Below are 17,033 nucleotides of genomic sequence, written 5' to 3'. Positions count from 1 at the left end.
ACTTTAACACACAATATTATTTGCTATCTGAGCAACAGAAACTATAGTGCTTTCACAATCAGAAAAACCTATTGTGCCTTGATATAAAGGTGTCTTCTATGACACAACTTGGCTTACAAGCAATCAAATATTCCATGAGAGATTACATTAACTTTCTTCCAACACATCCAATACTTAATTGATACTAATTCAGACATTATGAATTAGTATCATTAAGCAACTTATGAATTAGACATACTTAACAATACAAGTTCTGCCTTTATTCAAAATTCAATATAACTGCCAGTTAACAAGTAACCTCTCTCGGTCCTTTACGATTTCGAGTTACAATCATATAACATTATACAAACAAAATAATGGCTTACTTGCTAACAAACTCGAGAGGAAACTCCTATTTATTCCGTATCACATATAGAGACTTCCGTCTGGTCAATCCTCAAGAGTTTTCCTTCATTGGACGCACTGAGGTTCTGCAGTAGCTACCGGGAGCTCAGAGCAAGCTGCTGGCAGAGAAACATCTGGCATTGGCAGTGGGAAGAGTGATCATCCTGGAACTAGGGAAGGATCCCCTGTAGACCTCGTAGGTGAAGAGCCAAGCAAGAGACCAAGGACCAAAAAGCCCAGAACCACGTGCTGCATTGCCTTTTATTCCATTTTCCTTCCTTTGTTCTTAAGTAGGAGTATTCCCGGATTAGCCAGAAGTAATGAAAGAATTGACGTCATCACTGGTCGCTTGACATTACGATTTTGGTGGTATTCTACGCTAATCCGGCTTAACTCATATTAAGCTTTTACAAACAAGTCTAAAGTGCACTCTAACAGTAATTTATTCTTTTATATTTCTACATCTTACTAAGCACATTTTTTTTTTTTATCATTTTAGACAAAAAAATTGGAAAATCCTTAGCGAAAATTCTCTTAGAAAAATAATTTCTCGCAAGATTTTACAGAGGCCACCCTTTCCTCTAAAAAAAAAAATAAATTCAAAGGTTTATTTATTTATTTTTATATTGCGTCCCTCGTTTTCTGGAGATGACCTTGACCCAGTCTCTTACACTTTCAAATTTCGTACTTTGGTTGACTCATACGACAAGTTGCCACATAATTAGCGACATCATTTTTCATTCCTTTCCATGTGTAACTTTCACTAATCTGATGCCACGTTTGCTCAAATCCCTTATGTCCATTTGAATCATGGAACTTGTAAATTATCCATGGAATCACGACTCTCGGAACAAGAACCCTTTCAGCAAATTTTCCCAAGACTCTCTTAACAAGAGAAGTCTGTCTTCATCTAGGTGAAGTGTTTTGAGGAATACTTGTTTCTTGGGAATTTGATCACCTCTCTTAATCTTTTCATATATATTCCTCAACTCAGGATCTCCCTTCTGAGCCTCTATAATACGGGGCTTACCCCAGGTTTGGCGATGAGGTTTATATATGACTCTTCCTATAGTTTCAGCACTGCTTAGCTTGCCTATGTCACTGTCTTCCCTTTTAACAGGATCAGCCAGTGCAACACTGGAAATGGCATATGATTCAGTAACTATTCCCTTTTCGAGACTTCCACTCACTACGGGAATACTGGAAGAGTCATTTGAATCAAGTCAGCACTTGTCTTTATCTTTCTTTCTTTGTCGATTCATAATATCCCTGCCTTTATTTATTGGCTTGGTTCCTTTGTCAACCTTTCTGCCTGAGACCTAGGATTACTGCTGCCATTTTGTGCACATTCAACTCCCATTATGGAAAGTTTCCTTTTATGGAAATCACAGGAGAAGTTGCACTTCTGCAGGAAATTCGATCCCAAAATAATTTTAACGCTCGACGAGAGGATTTTGGAAGAATTAACAATTTTTGGGAAACGTTCAAATCAAACTCAGGTAGCTTAATGCCTACTTTTATCTTTCTCTGAGTACATACATCAGTTTTTGAGATGCCTGTTAGCTTGATTGGCTTTATCAGCTCTATCACGTCATTTGTGATATGGGTACTTTCTCTCTTGAAGAACGACCCGGTTATAGCTGAGATGTGGGACCCAGTATCCAGTAGGATATTACAAGGTGTCCCTTTTACCAAGCCTTGAATGACTGTCAAAGAACTATCAGGTCTCTTTCTGATGTAATCTTTTCGTTTTCTCTGGTCATTTTGAGAACATTTCTTAGTAAGCATGATAATTGATTCATATCTCATTCCTCTGGGGGGGGGGGAGTGATTTTCTCTTCATAAAGCAGTTATTGGCCAAATGCCCAACTTTGTTACAGTTGTAACATTTAGGTGGCTTTCTTCTGCCTTTCTCTTCACTATCCCCCCTTTCCTGACATGTATTAAGTTTCGGGACCATCATTTTGAGCTCGTCTAATTCTTTGATAATGGCATCTAGTCACTCCATTACATGTTGATGTAACCTTTCTATCTCATGCTTAATTAATAATCTTACTGACTCCATGTCAAAGAAATCAGTTAACTTAGGTTTGGTGGTTAATTTTTCTTCATCCACAGCCTTAATATGAGTTTTATTCTCTAGGTCTATGTCTTTTTCTTCCACTTCTGTTGGGGATTTTTCTTTCAGTGTATCAAGTACTGTTTTTGGGTTACGAGTAGAATCACCTACTTGTTTAATAGAGTGTACTTGTTTGGGGATAGAGGCGGGATGTATATCACCAAGCCTCTCCTCTCTGTTTCTGACTGCAAGGTAACACTCTTCCAAGTTCGTTATTTTTTTTTTTTTTTATATGCTGTTTCTTTTAGTTCTTCCCTTAATCCCAATCGAAATTGATGAAAAACTGCCCAATCTAAATGCTGCTTATCCTCCTCAGAAACACTCAGACTACCTGCAAGAGTTAGCAATCTATTATAGATGTCTGTAACACTTTCTTTGTTTCCTTGCCCACATTTCTGTAACTTTCAAAGATTAGGGGTTACGTTCCTCACTTTGGAATATTGGGATATCAAAGTATCTTTAAACTTTGAATACTCTAACGTGTCTCTAAGAATAGGGGAAGCATTTAAAAAGATCTTTGCTTTACCAACCAGTTTGTTTCTTAGGAGAATCAGTAATTGGAAGTCTGTCCACCTCCCAATTTTTCTTAATTCCTCTACAAAACCAAAATAGGAATGATTTTCATCATCATCCCCAGAGTATAATGGAATAACAAGGTGAGGATTTAAAGTCCTAAAAAACTCCTTGGCATCCAATCTTATGGCAGTGCTAGTTAGCTTACAATCAGTAGTATCACAATTCATATAAATTCAATTTCATATTGCAAAAAAATGCGCCTTGCTGAACTTTACCTGTTCCTTAAGCCAAAACTATCCCAATCCACTTTACTTGAATTTTTTTATGTGGATTTTATCCTAATGCTGCAGCATTGTAATATTTTTATTTTCTTTTACTTTTTGTTTATTTACTTCCTTACTTAAATTTTTTCTTGCCCCCCCTTTTTTTTTCTGCTGTTAGGTAGACATTGTATAATAAGTCTGTCTAACGTAACAGTCCCTGAGCAATCGCACAATATCAATTAAGAAATTTATTTGATCTTAACAACTGCACCACTAAATTGACCCTTTTAAGTTTGAAGGTCAGGGCGAGAAGATAACAAAAAATAAGTTAATACTTCTATACAATATCTTTATATGCAAATCGTGCTCGTAATGTTTTCTCTATTCCCGCAGGCTCCTTGATATTTTCGGGATAGTGCATTGGCTAGGGAATGAGAACCAGGTAATTATAAAACAAAACATGTTTATTATCAAACTAAAGGATATGATACAGAGCATATTTGATCAAAGGTTAACTTAATCAAGGACACTTTAACACACAAAATTACTTGCTATCTGGGCAAAGAAACTATAGTGCTTTCACTATCAGAAAGTAACTTAATCACTTAATCAAATAACATAATCAAAAGCACCTTAACACACAATGTTACTTGCTATCCGAGCAACAGAAACTATAGTGCTTTCACTATCAGAAAAACCTGTTCTGCCTTGATATAAAGGTCTTCTATGACACGACTTGGCTTACAAGTAGTCATAATATTCCAGGAGGGATTGCATTAACTTTCTTCCATCACATCCAATACTTAATTGATACTAATTCAGACATTATTACAAGCAACTTATGAATTAGACATACTTAACAATACAAGTTCTTCCCTTATTCAAAATTCAATATAACCGCCAGTTAACAAGTAACCGCTCTCAATCCTTTACGATTTCGAGTTACAATCATATAGCATACTACAAACAAAATAATGGCTTACTTGCTAACAACCTTGAGAGTTTTCCTTTGTCGGATGCACTGGGGTTCTGCCATAGCTACCGGCAGAGAAACATCTGGCATCAGCGGTGGGAAGAGTGATCATCCTGGAACTAGGGAAGGAACCCGCGTAGACCTCGTAGGTGAAGAGCCAAGCAAGAGACCAAGGACCAAAAAAGCCCAGAACCATGTGCTGCATTGCATTTTATTCCATTTTCCTTCCTTTGTTCTTAAGTAAGAGTATTCCCGAATTAGCCAGAAGTAATGAAAGAATTGATGTCATCGCTTGTCGTTTGACGTTACGATTTTGGTGGTATTCTGAACTAATCTGGCTTAATTCCTATTAAGCTTTTACAAACAAGTCTAAAGTGCACTCTAACAGTAATTTATTCTTTTATATTTCTACATCTTACTAAGCACATTTTTTTTCTTATAATTTTAGACAAAAAAATTGGAAAATCCTTAGTGAAAATTCTCTTAAAAAAATAATTTCTCACGAGATTTTACACCATATACAGATTACAGACAGCTCGAAGATCAAAGCTAATTGCTCAGTGGAAGTCATCATGGCAGGAAACATTGACAAACAAATTATCTGACATCAAGTATTATTGTCATTCTAGTCAATGTAGAAAGAGAAGAGGGGGAGTTCTTGCTAGGCTTCGTAAAGGTCACAGTCATCTTATACATTCTTATTAACTGAGGGCTGATGAACCTCTCATGTGAAAAATGCAATACATTTGACTATTTGTCATATTTAGGTGGCATGCCAGCACTTGACACAAGAAAGGAATGAAATTTTTACCTATCTAGCCAAGCCATATACACTCAGGCAGATGTTATGAAACACAAGACAGATTGCTTAATGGTTTTAACTTTATACAAGTAATTAATTTGTACAAATACATTTGACTGTAATTTTGTTTATATGTAGATACTACATAGCTTAACTTAATTTTTGTACATATTATTTACTAGTTTATTTTTGACTTTATGTACTGCTTAGCTTTTGACCTTGTGTATTGGTATAACCTTGCTACAATTTTGCTTATATGTAGATACTGCATTGCTAAACTTAATTTTCGTGCATGCATATTGTTTACTGATTTCGATTTGATTATTTATGTACTGCTGTAATTTTATTTATATGCATATGCTGCATTGCTTAGCTTGGTTTTTGTACATGCATATTGTTTACAATTTTTCTTTGATTGTTTATGGATTGCTGTAACCTTTTGCTTTGGCACAGTATGGCCTTTGCTGTTCTTGCACCAATATATTATTGCAGAAGGCAAATTTACATCTAAAAATGTAGTTTGGATTTTATGTGGAGTGATTAAAATTTTTCCACTCATAGATCATGATCTATGAGTGGAACTTGATGCTGTTTGAATGCTTTAAGAGTTTCATCTAACAGAGATATTTAAGTGAATTACATGATCATTGTTGTTCTAACTGTTAGGTCATAATTCAGCCATGTATCTATAATAAATAAATAATTATATTATTTTAACAAAATAAACTAAGATTGACAAAAAATAGTTCACCACACACCAAGAATAAATGTTTCATATATCACAGAAATAATGCGCATAAGCATACTAAAGATATGCTGCAGTGTGGGAATGATGTAACATGCAATGACAAGTGCAAACGAATGTCGGCGTTAGATCGCAATGCATTTGTTTCGTAATGTAAAGCGTTAATCGAACAATTCGAATTGTTAACTATTCAATCGATGTCAAAACAGAAGCTGTAACCTTTAACATGTTGTATTGCATTTATATAATGTTGTAAGCATTGTTATTATTTATAAACACAAACAAAATTTTCATTTTTTCCTTGGGGATGCTGCAGTGTCGCAGTGCTTATGTACCTGACGCCACTGCACAAAACCCTACAAATCCACTTCACCAACATCTGTGGCCTAAACTCTAACCTTAATAGTGTCCACTACCTCAGTCTACCAAACCCCCATCTACTTTTTCTGGCAGAAACTCAAATCTCACCTCACTCTAGCACTGGTCTGTGCATACATCCACTTCGACATACCTTGCCAGAGGGCACACAACCTAAAATCGCCCAACTTTGACCTTCTTTGGATGAAAATGTCCCTACCCAACTCAGTCAAATTCATATGCTTCTCTATTGCTCCCCTAATGCAACTAACCACTCTGAGCTCTTTAATTTCCTCTTCTTAAAAATTGACTTCCTCCATTCCCACTTTCCCCAACAGCAAAATCATCCTCCTAGGATATTTTAATGTCCACAACACCAACTGCCTTTACTCCTCCAGCTGTACATATCTTGCAGGCAGAGATGCTGAAACATTCACCACTTGTAATGACTTTGCACAACTAATTCAGATGCCAACCAGAATACCTGATAACTCGAACCACTCTCTAAATACCCTAGATCTTTTCCTGACTAATGACCCTTCCAAATACATAGTGAATGTAGAGGGCCCGCTAGGCAATTCTGACCACAATCTAGTGCTGATCCCCCCCCCCCCCCCCATGCAACAACACTTACACAGTGACTCCCATACAAGAGTAGTTTGGCATTATAACAGTGCCAAGTGGGATAGCCTCTGCAACTTCTATGCCTCATTCTCATGATTAGACTGCTTCTATCCTTCCAACCCAAACACATGCACCAAACTCATAACCAAAGTAATCCTCACTGGCATGGAATCATACATTCCCCACAGCACTCTAACCTGCCATTCCCTAACTAAACCCTGCTTTTAAAAAGATGCACCAAGGCTGTACAAATGAAAAACCAAACATACCATTACTGGCTCAAGAACTGCATCCTCCTTTAGAGCTTATACCTAAGCCCCAAAATAAATGCAAAATAAGCAATCAATGCTTCCAAAACAGAGTTCGAAAGAGCAAAACGCAGGAAATTAGTAGCCTGTCCAAACGGCAGCAGAGCCTTTTGGTCTCTCGCCAAAGCAATCGTTCATAACTTCTGCCCAACACTATTTCCACCTTTATCATACCCTGATGGCTCCATTGCATCATCACCTACAGAAAAGGCCAATCTCCTGGCCTCACACGTTGCATCCAATGCATGCATAATTGACAGTGGCAAATGTCTCCCAACCATTCCAGATGCCCAAAATACAATGAAATCATCCTACTATCTCTTTTGCCAGAAAGAGATCAGTAAAATTCTGTCCAAATTAGACATAAAAAAAAGTCTCCTGGCCCTGATGGCTTTCCTCCAATTGTCCTGAAGTGTCCAGATCTCAACAGGAGATCTGCTCACATATGTCACCCATCTCCGTCAAATGCCATGGAGAAGTTCGTCAAATCTCAAGCGGTTGCACTTGATATCGCCAAGGCGTTTGACCGAGTGTGGCACAAGGGCTTACTAAGCAAGATGCCATCGTTTGGTCTATCTCAAGATCTCTGTAGTTGGATTGCCAGCTTTCTGTCTGGATGCACACTATGTGTGGTGGTGGTGGTTCCTTATTCTCTCACCATTCAACTAATGCTGGGGTTCCACAAGGTTCTGTCCTCTTCCCAACCCTCTTCCTACTATATATGAATGACCTACTTCAGCTTACCTCCAGCCCAATACACAGTTTTGCAGACTACAGCACATTGCACTCATCCCTTTCTTTTGATAAACCTTACTCCACACAACTCACCTCAACCTACCGAACAGCAACCATCACTGCCCTCAATTCAGACCTCGAAGCGAAGCCATTCTCCGATGGGGTTCAGATAACTTAGTCAATTTCAATGCTAATAAAATCCAGTATTGTGTCATTTCTCATAAAGAACTATTTTCTTCCAGTATTATTTTTGACAACACCCAAATTTCCAGACAATCTGAGATTTCCCTTCTTGGAATTACCCTGACATTAAACCTCTTCTGGCATAAACAGATAACAACCATTGCATCCTCAGTTTCTAAAAAACTAGGATTTCTCTTTCGCTCAAGACATTACTTCACCCCCGAACAGCTGTTAACTTTATACAAATCACAAATCTGCCCAACCATCGAATACTGCTCTCACATATGGAGTGGGCCCCAAAAAAGTCCGACTCAATACAGAGGAGAGCAATTAAACTCATTAATGATCCATCTCTTACCCCCCCCCCCCCCCCCGCCGCCACTTTCTCACATATGGTCGGTCTTTGTGCTATGTGTTTTCTACAAATATTTCCATGGAAAATGTTCAACTGAAATAACATCAATAATTCTTTCTTTTAGTGTTACACGGTGATCAGCATTCATTTTATAAATTATGGGTTCTACAACCGTGTTATAAATAACTTTATTATCTTTCGATCTTCATATCAAGATCATCATCTGGAGCATGCACAATTATACTATACAAGCTGCATTACATTACAGACTGTAAGCTAGAGAAACAAAGATTTGATCACATGTTATTCTACTGGCATGACTTCTAGTAAAAAAAAAAAAAAAAAAAATTACATCAAGCTAGAGTTTAAATAAACATTCTTTCTTATAGTTTTCTTTCAGTAACAGTGATGTCCTATTTTTAGTATTACAATTGTTATTTTTGATTTAAAAAAAATTATTTATAAATTACAACACGAATAAACATTCTTTCTTACAGATTTCTTCCTTAACAATTCTAATACCAAAAATATCCTATTTTTGGTATTAGAATTGTTATTTTTGATTTAGGATCCTGGATTTTCTACAGTTCTGTTTATAGTTGTTCTTAGAGAGGAAGGATTCGTGGGACAAATATATGCCTTCCATATGTTTGGAATTTTTAGACCATCATTATTGTTCAGATTGGGGTGGTTGATAATGATCTCACAGGCATCCCTAAATTTGCATTCATACCATGTTTTGGTGTGATATAGACAACTAGCTTTTCCAGTCAATTCTATGTAGGGTGTTCAGGGCATGATCAGAAAGGCCAGCTTCACCATAATTATTATATTTAATGTGTCGTTTATGTTCTTTTTGTCTGATGGGAATTATGCATCCTGTTTCTCCTATATATGGTATGTTACAGGTGCAATAAATGCAGTATATTGCAGGGTGGGGCAGTGGAGGGAGTGGGTCTTTGGATGAGTTGAATAAGCTTTTTAATTTTGCAGGAGGTTTAAAGGTGGCTTTGAGGTTATATTTTTATAGTATTCTGTTTATTTTATCTGATGTCCCTTCAATGTAAGGAATGGTTATAGTTTTATTGTAGTCTGGTTTGTCTTTTATTGAGGTCTTGTAGAGAATTTTATTAATAGTGTTTTGGCTGAACCCATTTTTTTGGAAAGTATTGCTGATCACTTTAAATTTGTCTTTCAGTGCCTGTTCACTGGAGCAAATCTTCATAGCCCTGTTTTTTAAAGTATTGATGACACCTAGTTTTTGTGTTGGGTGGTGGAGTTTATGTGTATATATTGGCCAGTATGTGTTGGTTTCCGGTAAACAGTGAAGGAAAGATTCTAGAAGGAAGACGTGTGACAAGTATATCTAGAAACGGAAGTGTGTTCTGTTTTTCAATCTCAATAGTGAACTGTATGCGTTAGTGTTGTTTGTTTAGGTGTCTAAGGAATGTGTCTAGTGTCTGCCGGCCATGGAACCAGATCATGAAAACATTGTCGACGTATCTAAGTTCGGTTTAAAATAACGGTGGCATTTCCTTTATCTGCTTTGGTGATTATCTATTCCCAAATCGATAAACAAACTTGAATTTATCTGTAATATTAAAAAAGGCCTAAGATTCATCCCAAATAACATAGCAGATAAAATACGTTTAGAAACAGCCAGCATTTTAAATCATAACAAAACAATAACAAACAACCTAACTAAACATGAAATAACAGCGATAAAATCACTAAACTCAAATCCGAACATCTTAATCACCAAAGCAGACAAAGGAAGTGCCACAGTTATTTTAAATCAAACCACTTATGTGGAAAAAATGAATCTGCTCGTCTCTGACAATAACACTTACTAATTAGTTAACTACAACGCAACCAATAGAATTAAAAAGAAGACAGAGAATCTACTTAAGTCAATTACCACATGGCCCGAAGATACGGTCAAAAAACTAATTCTGCACTACGCCCGTTCCTCAAGAATTTATGGTTTACCAAAAATTCACAAAGAAAACACACTGCTAAGGTCTATTGTTGAAGGGATAGATAGCCCGACTTATCACTTAGCCAAAAAATTAATGGCAACACTCAAGGAGCTGGTAGGTCATTCCCCCTCCTATATCAAAAACACACAACACTTCATAAACATCATATCAAAGACATCACATTAGAAAAAGATGATTTATTAGTCAGTTTTGACGTCTCTGCCCTCTTTACGAATGTCCCAATCAATGACACGAACCTCATTTTACAGAACAAATTCCCTCCAGATATCATGGTGCTCTTTGCACATGTATTATGTTCTGGTTATTTTGCATGGCAAAACGCTTTCTACCTACAAAAAGAAGGCACAGCCATGGGCTCGCCATTCCCCCCTCATTGCTAATTTTTCATATGTAACATTCTGAGCACCTTGCTTTAGATTCCTCCCGTTTAAAACCCAAAGTCTGGCTTAGATACATAGACGATGTTTTCACGATCTGGTCTCATGGATGCCAGACACTAGACACATTCCTTAGCCACCTAAACAAACAACACAAACGCATACAGTTCACTATTGAGATTGAAAAACAGAACACACTTCCGTTTCTAGATACAGAAACAGAAGTGTGTTCTTGTCACACATCTTCCTTCTGGCAATCTTTCCTTCACTGTTTACCGGAAACCAACACATACTGGCCAATATATACACATAAACTCCACCACCCAACACAAAAACTAGGTGTTATTAACACTCCAAAACACAGGGCTCTGAAGATCTGGTCCAGTGAACAGGCACTGAAAGACAAATTTAAAGTGATCAGCAATACTTTCCAAAAAAATGGGTTCAGCCAAAACACTATTAATAAAATTCTCTACAAGACCTCAATAGAAGACAAACCAGACTACAATAAAACTATAACCATTCCTTACATTGAAGGGACATCAGATATAATAAACAGAATACTAATACTACAAAAATATAACCTCAAAGCCACCTTTAAACCTCCTGCAAAATTAAAAAGCTTATTCAACTCATCCAAAGACCCACTCCCTCCACTGGCCCCACCCTGCAGTATACTGCATTTATTGCACCTGTAATATACCATATATAGGAGAAACAGGATGCACAATTCCCATCAGACAAAAAGAACATAAATGACACATTAAATATAATAATTATGGTGAAGCTGGCCTTTCTGATCATGCCCTGAACACCCTACATAGAATTGACTGGAAAAGCTAGTTGTCTACATCACACCAAAACATGGTATGAATGCAAATTTAGGACGCCTGTGAGATTGTTATCAACCACCCCAATCTGAACAATAATGATGGTCTAAAAATTCCAAACATATGGAAGGCATATATTTGTCCCACGAATCCTTCCTCTCTAAGAACAACTATAAACAGGATTGTAGAAAATCTAGGATCCTAAATCAAAAATAACAATTGTAATACTAAAAATAGGACATCACTGTTAAGGAAGAAATCTGTGAGAAAGAATGTTTATTCATGTTATAATTTATAAATAATTTTTTTTTAAAATCAAAAATAACAATTTTAATACTAAAAATAGGACATCACTGTTACTGAAAGAAAACTATCTCTAAGATAGAATGTTTATTTAAACTCTAGCTTGATGGTTTTTTTCTTTTTTTTTTTTTCAGTAGAGGTCATGCCAGTAGAATAACATGTGATCAAATCTTTGTTTCTCTATCTTACAGTTTGTAATGTAACACAGCTTGTATAGTATAATTGTGTATGCTCCAGATGATGATCTTGATATGAAGATCAAAATATCGAGATAATAAAGTTATTTATAACATGGTTGTAAAATCCATAATTTATAAAATGAATATCAATCATTCCTTCACTTAGTACTAAGCTTGTTGGAACACATGCAGCTGCTGCTCAAGACCCTTACAGTGCACTTTGAAACCCTCAGAACAAGTTTCTTCTCTTCCTTCATCCCTGCAACTGCTGTACTATTGAACAGTCTTCCTCTTGTCGTGTTCTCTAAGGAATACAACATGCAGTCATTCAAATCAAATGTGAACAAGTGACTTCTTTCCCAACCCATATATGATACTAAGTACTATATGTTGTTGGAATTTTTTTTTTTCCCACTTGATTAGACTATAATAAATTTAGTTTAATCCTTTATCCAAGTGTAAGCAAACAAAGTTTGCACCTGAAGTATCTTCAGGACTGAGGCAACTGATGGTAAAGGTGGATAAGCTCTCATCACTTGTGTTAATGTCTCCCATAATGCAAAGCACATCTCCTTGTGGAGATGTATAATGCTGTGCATTAAGGGAAGGGCCACTTCCTAGACCGGTAGTGGCCCTTCCCTTAATGGTCGAAACCGGTAAAATTTACCGGTTTCGACCTTTATTGAGGTCTCGTCAGTGGGAGACAGACCCATAGGTGATGATACTAAGGTGGAAGTAATGGTGAAGTCATATTTACCTATACGAGTTGCCAAAAGGTGTCTCACCTTATTAAATTACTCTGGATTAGAGAAATAAGTTGGAAATTTTTTTTTCCCCACTTGGTTAGACTATAATAAATTTAGTTTAATCCTTTATCCAAGTGTAAGCAAACAAAGTTTGCTCCTGAAGTATCTTCAGGACTGAGGAAAACTCGTGGTAAAGGTGGACTAGGCTCTCATCACTTGTCTTAGTATCTCCCATATTGCAAAGCACAGACATGTACAATGCTATGCAGACATGTACAATGCTATGCATTAAGGGAAGGGCCAGTACCCAGACCGGTTTCAACCTTTATCGAGGTCTCGTCAGTGGGAGCCAGACCCAGAGGTGGTGATACTACGGTGGAAGTAATTTCAGGTCAGTATTTCATGAAGTATTTTCAGGACTGGGACAACTCGTATAAGGAAGCTAAGACTTCACATCACTTGCCTTAGTATTCCATAATGCAAAGCACACCTCCTTGTGGACTTGTATAATGCTATGCATTATGGGAAGGAAAAAAGTGAAAAAACTTCCAACAACTTTCTCTAATCCAGAGTAATTTAAGAATAAGGTGAGACACCTATTGGCAACTCGTATAGATAAATATGACTTCTCCATTACTTCCACCTTGGTATCACCACCTCTGGGTCTGGCTCCCACTGACGAGACCTCAATAAAGGTCGATACCGGTCTGGGTAGTGGCCCTTCCCTTAATGCGTAGCATTATACATGTCCGCAAGGAGATGTTCTCTGCATTATGGGAGATGCTAAGACAAGTGATGAGAGCTTAGTCCACCTTTACCATGAGTTGCCTCAGTCCTGAAAATACTTCAGGTGCAAACTTTGTTTGCTTACGATTAGATAAAGGATTAAACTAAAATTATTACTATATGTTGATCTACCAACCTCTAGTGTATGGGCTCAACATAAAAAAAAATAAATATATATATAGCCATATAGTTCAATTTTTTTGTTGTTATATGAATGGTTTTTGATCATTTTAAAAATGCATTTGTGATTTCCGAAACAAGTAAAACAACAACAAAAAAAAAAAAAAAAAGTTGAATATTTTAAAATTTGAATTCTAAAGAGAATTAAGAAGACAAATGTTAATGCATGTCTTGCATTAACATTACATTAACTTAATGCATGTAATGTTAATGCATAATCTGTTTCATATATATTAGCTGATTGTTTATATATTTTTGTGGATTTTGTTGCTCTTTATTAATGTTTCGTTTAATTATTTTTAGATCATCTGGACCTTGTTAGATGGTATGGTCAAGAAACCTTGGGGCATCATTTAAAATTTATCATTTAAAATCACACACATTCCTTAAATTGCTGTTCATATACTGCAAAAGTCATGTTCCTGAGATATATTGCAAGCATGTTACAGAAAATGCCATACCATTATCAGCTGTTAATGTAATGTTAATGCATCCACTTACGTGATTTTAATTCAAGTGTGAAAGTTGCAATCCTACTTGATTTGTAATGTAAATATGACAAATTTTGTATGTATTTAAATCTGGATGAAGAATGTTAACTGCAAAAAAAGGTGCAGAAAGTAATGAATCAAGACATGGTGAAAGATTCAGTAGTCAATATAAATGTAAGGATATCACTTATCACTGTGGAGTTGATCAGTGTAGCTTTCAGACAAGTAATAAACAACAGTTTACACAGCATTTGAATAGATGTGCAGAAAATTGCATGTTTTTGTTTTGTATAAAATGCTTAAAGCCATTTACCACATCTTCTTGTTTTATAAGTCATATACAAAATGATTGTATAGGTGAATCAAAAGCAGATAAAGAGACTAGTTTAAATAACTCTTCTGTAAGTTCTCAGTCAATTAAAAGTGTTGAAAATTCTAATGGATGCCAGTTAAAAAAATCTCTTGATGATAGAACTAATAAATATGAAGTTTCAGAAAATAGAATGTTAAATATATCCAGTGAGATTACAACTTCTTGGGATAATAATCACAAGATAACTTTGGATCCCTCAGAATTTTCAAAAACTTTGCAGGTAGATAATACAAAAGGCTTTGAATTAGTTGGTCAGAGCACTACAGAAAAATTAAAACCAGTTAATTATTTTCATTGTAATGAAAATGATTCAAATTCAGAAGGTTCTGATGATACGCCACTTATACTGAGAGTGTGTCTTTCAGATAATAAATCTTTAGAAAATTACAAAAACGTTTCTAGGAGGATTAAAAATAAACACTCATGTGAGTATAGGCATTCTAATTATGATACTGATGAAGAGAACTGTCCTTTACGTAGCAGTGGGAGTTGTGGATATAATGTAAGTGGTCTTGAACAAGATAAAACAATTACTCACTATTTTTCAAGTTATACGAAGAAAGATATTCATTCAATTAATTCAGCTTCTGTAAATATGAATACTAGTCGTTCAGAGAGAGAAAATGAATTAAACCATTCCTTACCAGGTGAAACTAAAACTGAATTAAGTGAAAAGACACTTCATGAAAAAACTAAGATGGCATTTTTTAATGAATTTAATGAAAATGATACTGACATCAACAAGGAAAATGTTTTAAATGATAGTACTGAAGTGCTAAAAAATTCAGATGATCATCACTGGAATGAATTAGCCTTTCATTCTGAGCTGAGTGAGAAAAGAAATAATGTGGATGATGATAATACCGAGAAAAGTGAACACAGTTTAAAAAATTATTCACCCAGTTCTGTGGTACCGCATTCAGCATGTGAGGAAGAACAGTGCTCAGATACAATTAATATTGATAGAACTAATGCCTCTGTTAAAGCTATTTCAGAAAATTCATCTAAAATATACAAACAGTTAAAAACTTCAGTTGATAAGGACATCTGTGAAAAGAAGATAAAAGATAAGATGCATCAGAGAATCCCCAATCTGTACAAGTCAAATCTTGAAAGTGCTTTGAATGCAGCAGTTGATTTTACCAGTGAATCAAGCATCCCTTTCACCAGTGGTAAGTGTCATTCTTTTTTTTTTTTTTTTTTGTAACATTAGCTTACATGTAAAGCTGACTCTTGAATAGCAGTAGACATATTTACTTGATTTATATCATAATCAATTGTATATATGTTAGTTGCATAATGGAATTTTAACTGTCAGTGTCTCTGAGCCTATCATACCAATCCTTAAACTAAAATTCATTAATTGGCAGTGCATTTCTTACTTTCTCACGTTTCACTTTCCATCCACACTCTGTGAGAAATATCTCTTGTGACTAAACTCTTGTTTAGTCGCTACTTCCAGGAATTATTTCTTGTCTTCTCTTTTCTCACTTCTATAGAGAAAATTCTTTGCAACTTGCACAATATGATCCTTTCAGCAACTTAATTTCTACCTCCTAGCCTAATAGTCTAATAGAAATACAAAAAAAAATTTTTTTTTTGTTTTTCTTTCCACTGAGCCTTTTACTTAATGATATCATCCCTACAGCCAGGGAAGATTTTTTATTTTTTTTATTTTTTTATTTTGGTCTCCAGAAAGAAAATGTATACAAGAAGATACATTGATTTTAAGTCTCATCATCATCATCCTATCCAAAGGTCAGATACCATCAAAACCGTAATTCACTGTGTTCACACCCTTTGTTATAAAAATAACTGTTTTTAAAACAGTTGAATTTCATTAATTGTCCAGTTCATTTCTGTCTTTGACATTAAAATGTTGAATACATAATTTTTTGGTACTTAATTACATAAATTTTTATCAGTAGTAAAACTTGCCACTTGGTATCAAGACCATATTCTGTGCTATGTTAGATTAAAAAAAAAAAGGAAAAAAAAAGTGATGCTTAAATATAAAAATAAAGCACGTTACATTAATCTATAATTGAAAAACAATTCTTTATAATGCATATTATTATTATTTACGAGGTGTGGCTATTAAATAACGAGACTGTTTGCAAAAAAAAATGTGGTTTATTATTACAATTGTAGAATTTAATTGTTATCCCCCTTCAACATACTCCCTCTTCTATCTGTACACCATTGCATAAGAATTTTCTATTGTTGGGAGCAGTGCTGGAAGTCATCAGGTGATATCTTCTTCAGTAGTGTTGCTGTTTTCTCCTTTACCTCATTCACTGACTGAAAATGGGTGCCCTTCAATGCGGATTTCAAGTTTGGAAAAAGGTAAAAGTCACATGGAGCTAAGTCCAATGAGTAAAATGGATGTTCCAACACTGAGATC

At 35.6% G+C, this 17,033-nt stretch overlaps 1 protein-coding gene across 2 annotated transcripts in view; it reads left to right on the top strand.

Annotated features, from left to right (window-relative positions):
• The window catches only part of LOC150107179 (uncharacterized), a 446,221-nt gene that overhangs the window by 51,740 nt on the left and 377,448 nt on the right, over positions 1–17,033 (top strand). For both annotated transcript variants that reach the window (XM_090391714.1, XM_090391715.1), the window contains exon 3: positions 14,069–15,801. In XM_090391714.1, the coding sequence (XP_090247840.1) occupies positions 14,358–15,801 (1,444 nt within the window). In that variant the 5' untranslated portion in view covers positions 14,069–14,357. The remainder of the gene's footprint in view (positions 1–14,068; positions 15,802–17,033) is intronic.

This window comes from Typopeltis vanoorti, chromosome 4 (assembly GCF_054136105.1).
Source record: "Typopeltis vanoorti isolate ZY-2024b chromosome 4, IOZ_Tvanoo_1.0, whole genome shotgun sequence".
NCBI lineage: Eukaryota > Metazoa > Arthropoda > Arachnida > Uropygi > Thelyphonidae > Typopeltis > Typopeltis vanoorti.
Note: the sequence above shows the minus strand (reverse complement) of the source record. Positions and strands in the feature narration are given on the sequence as shown.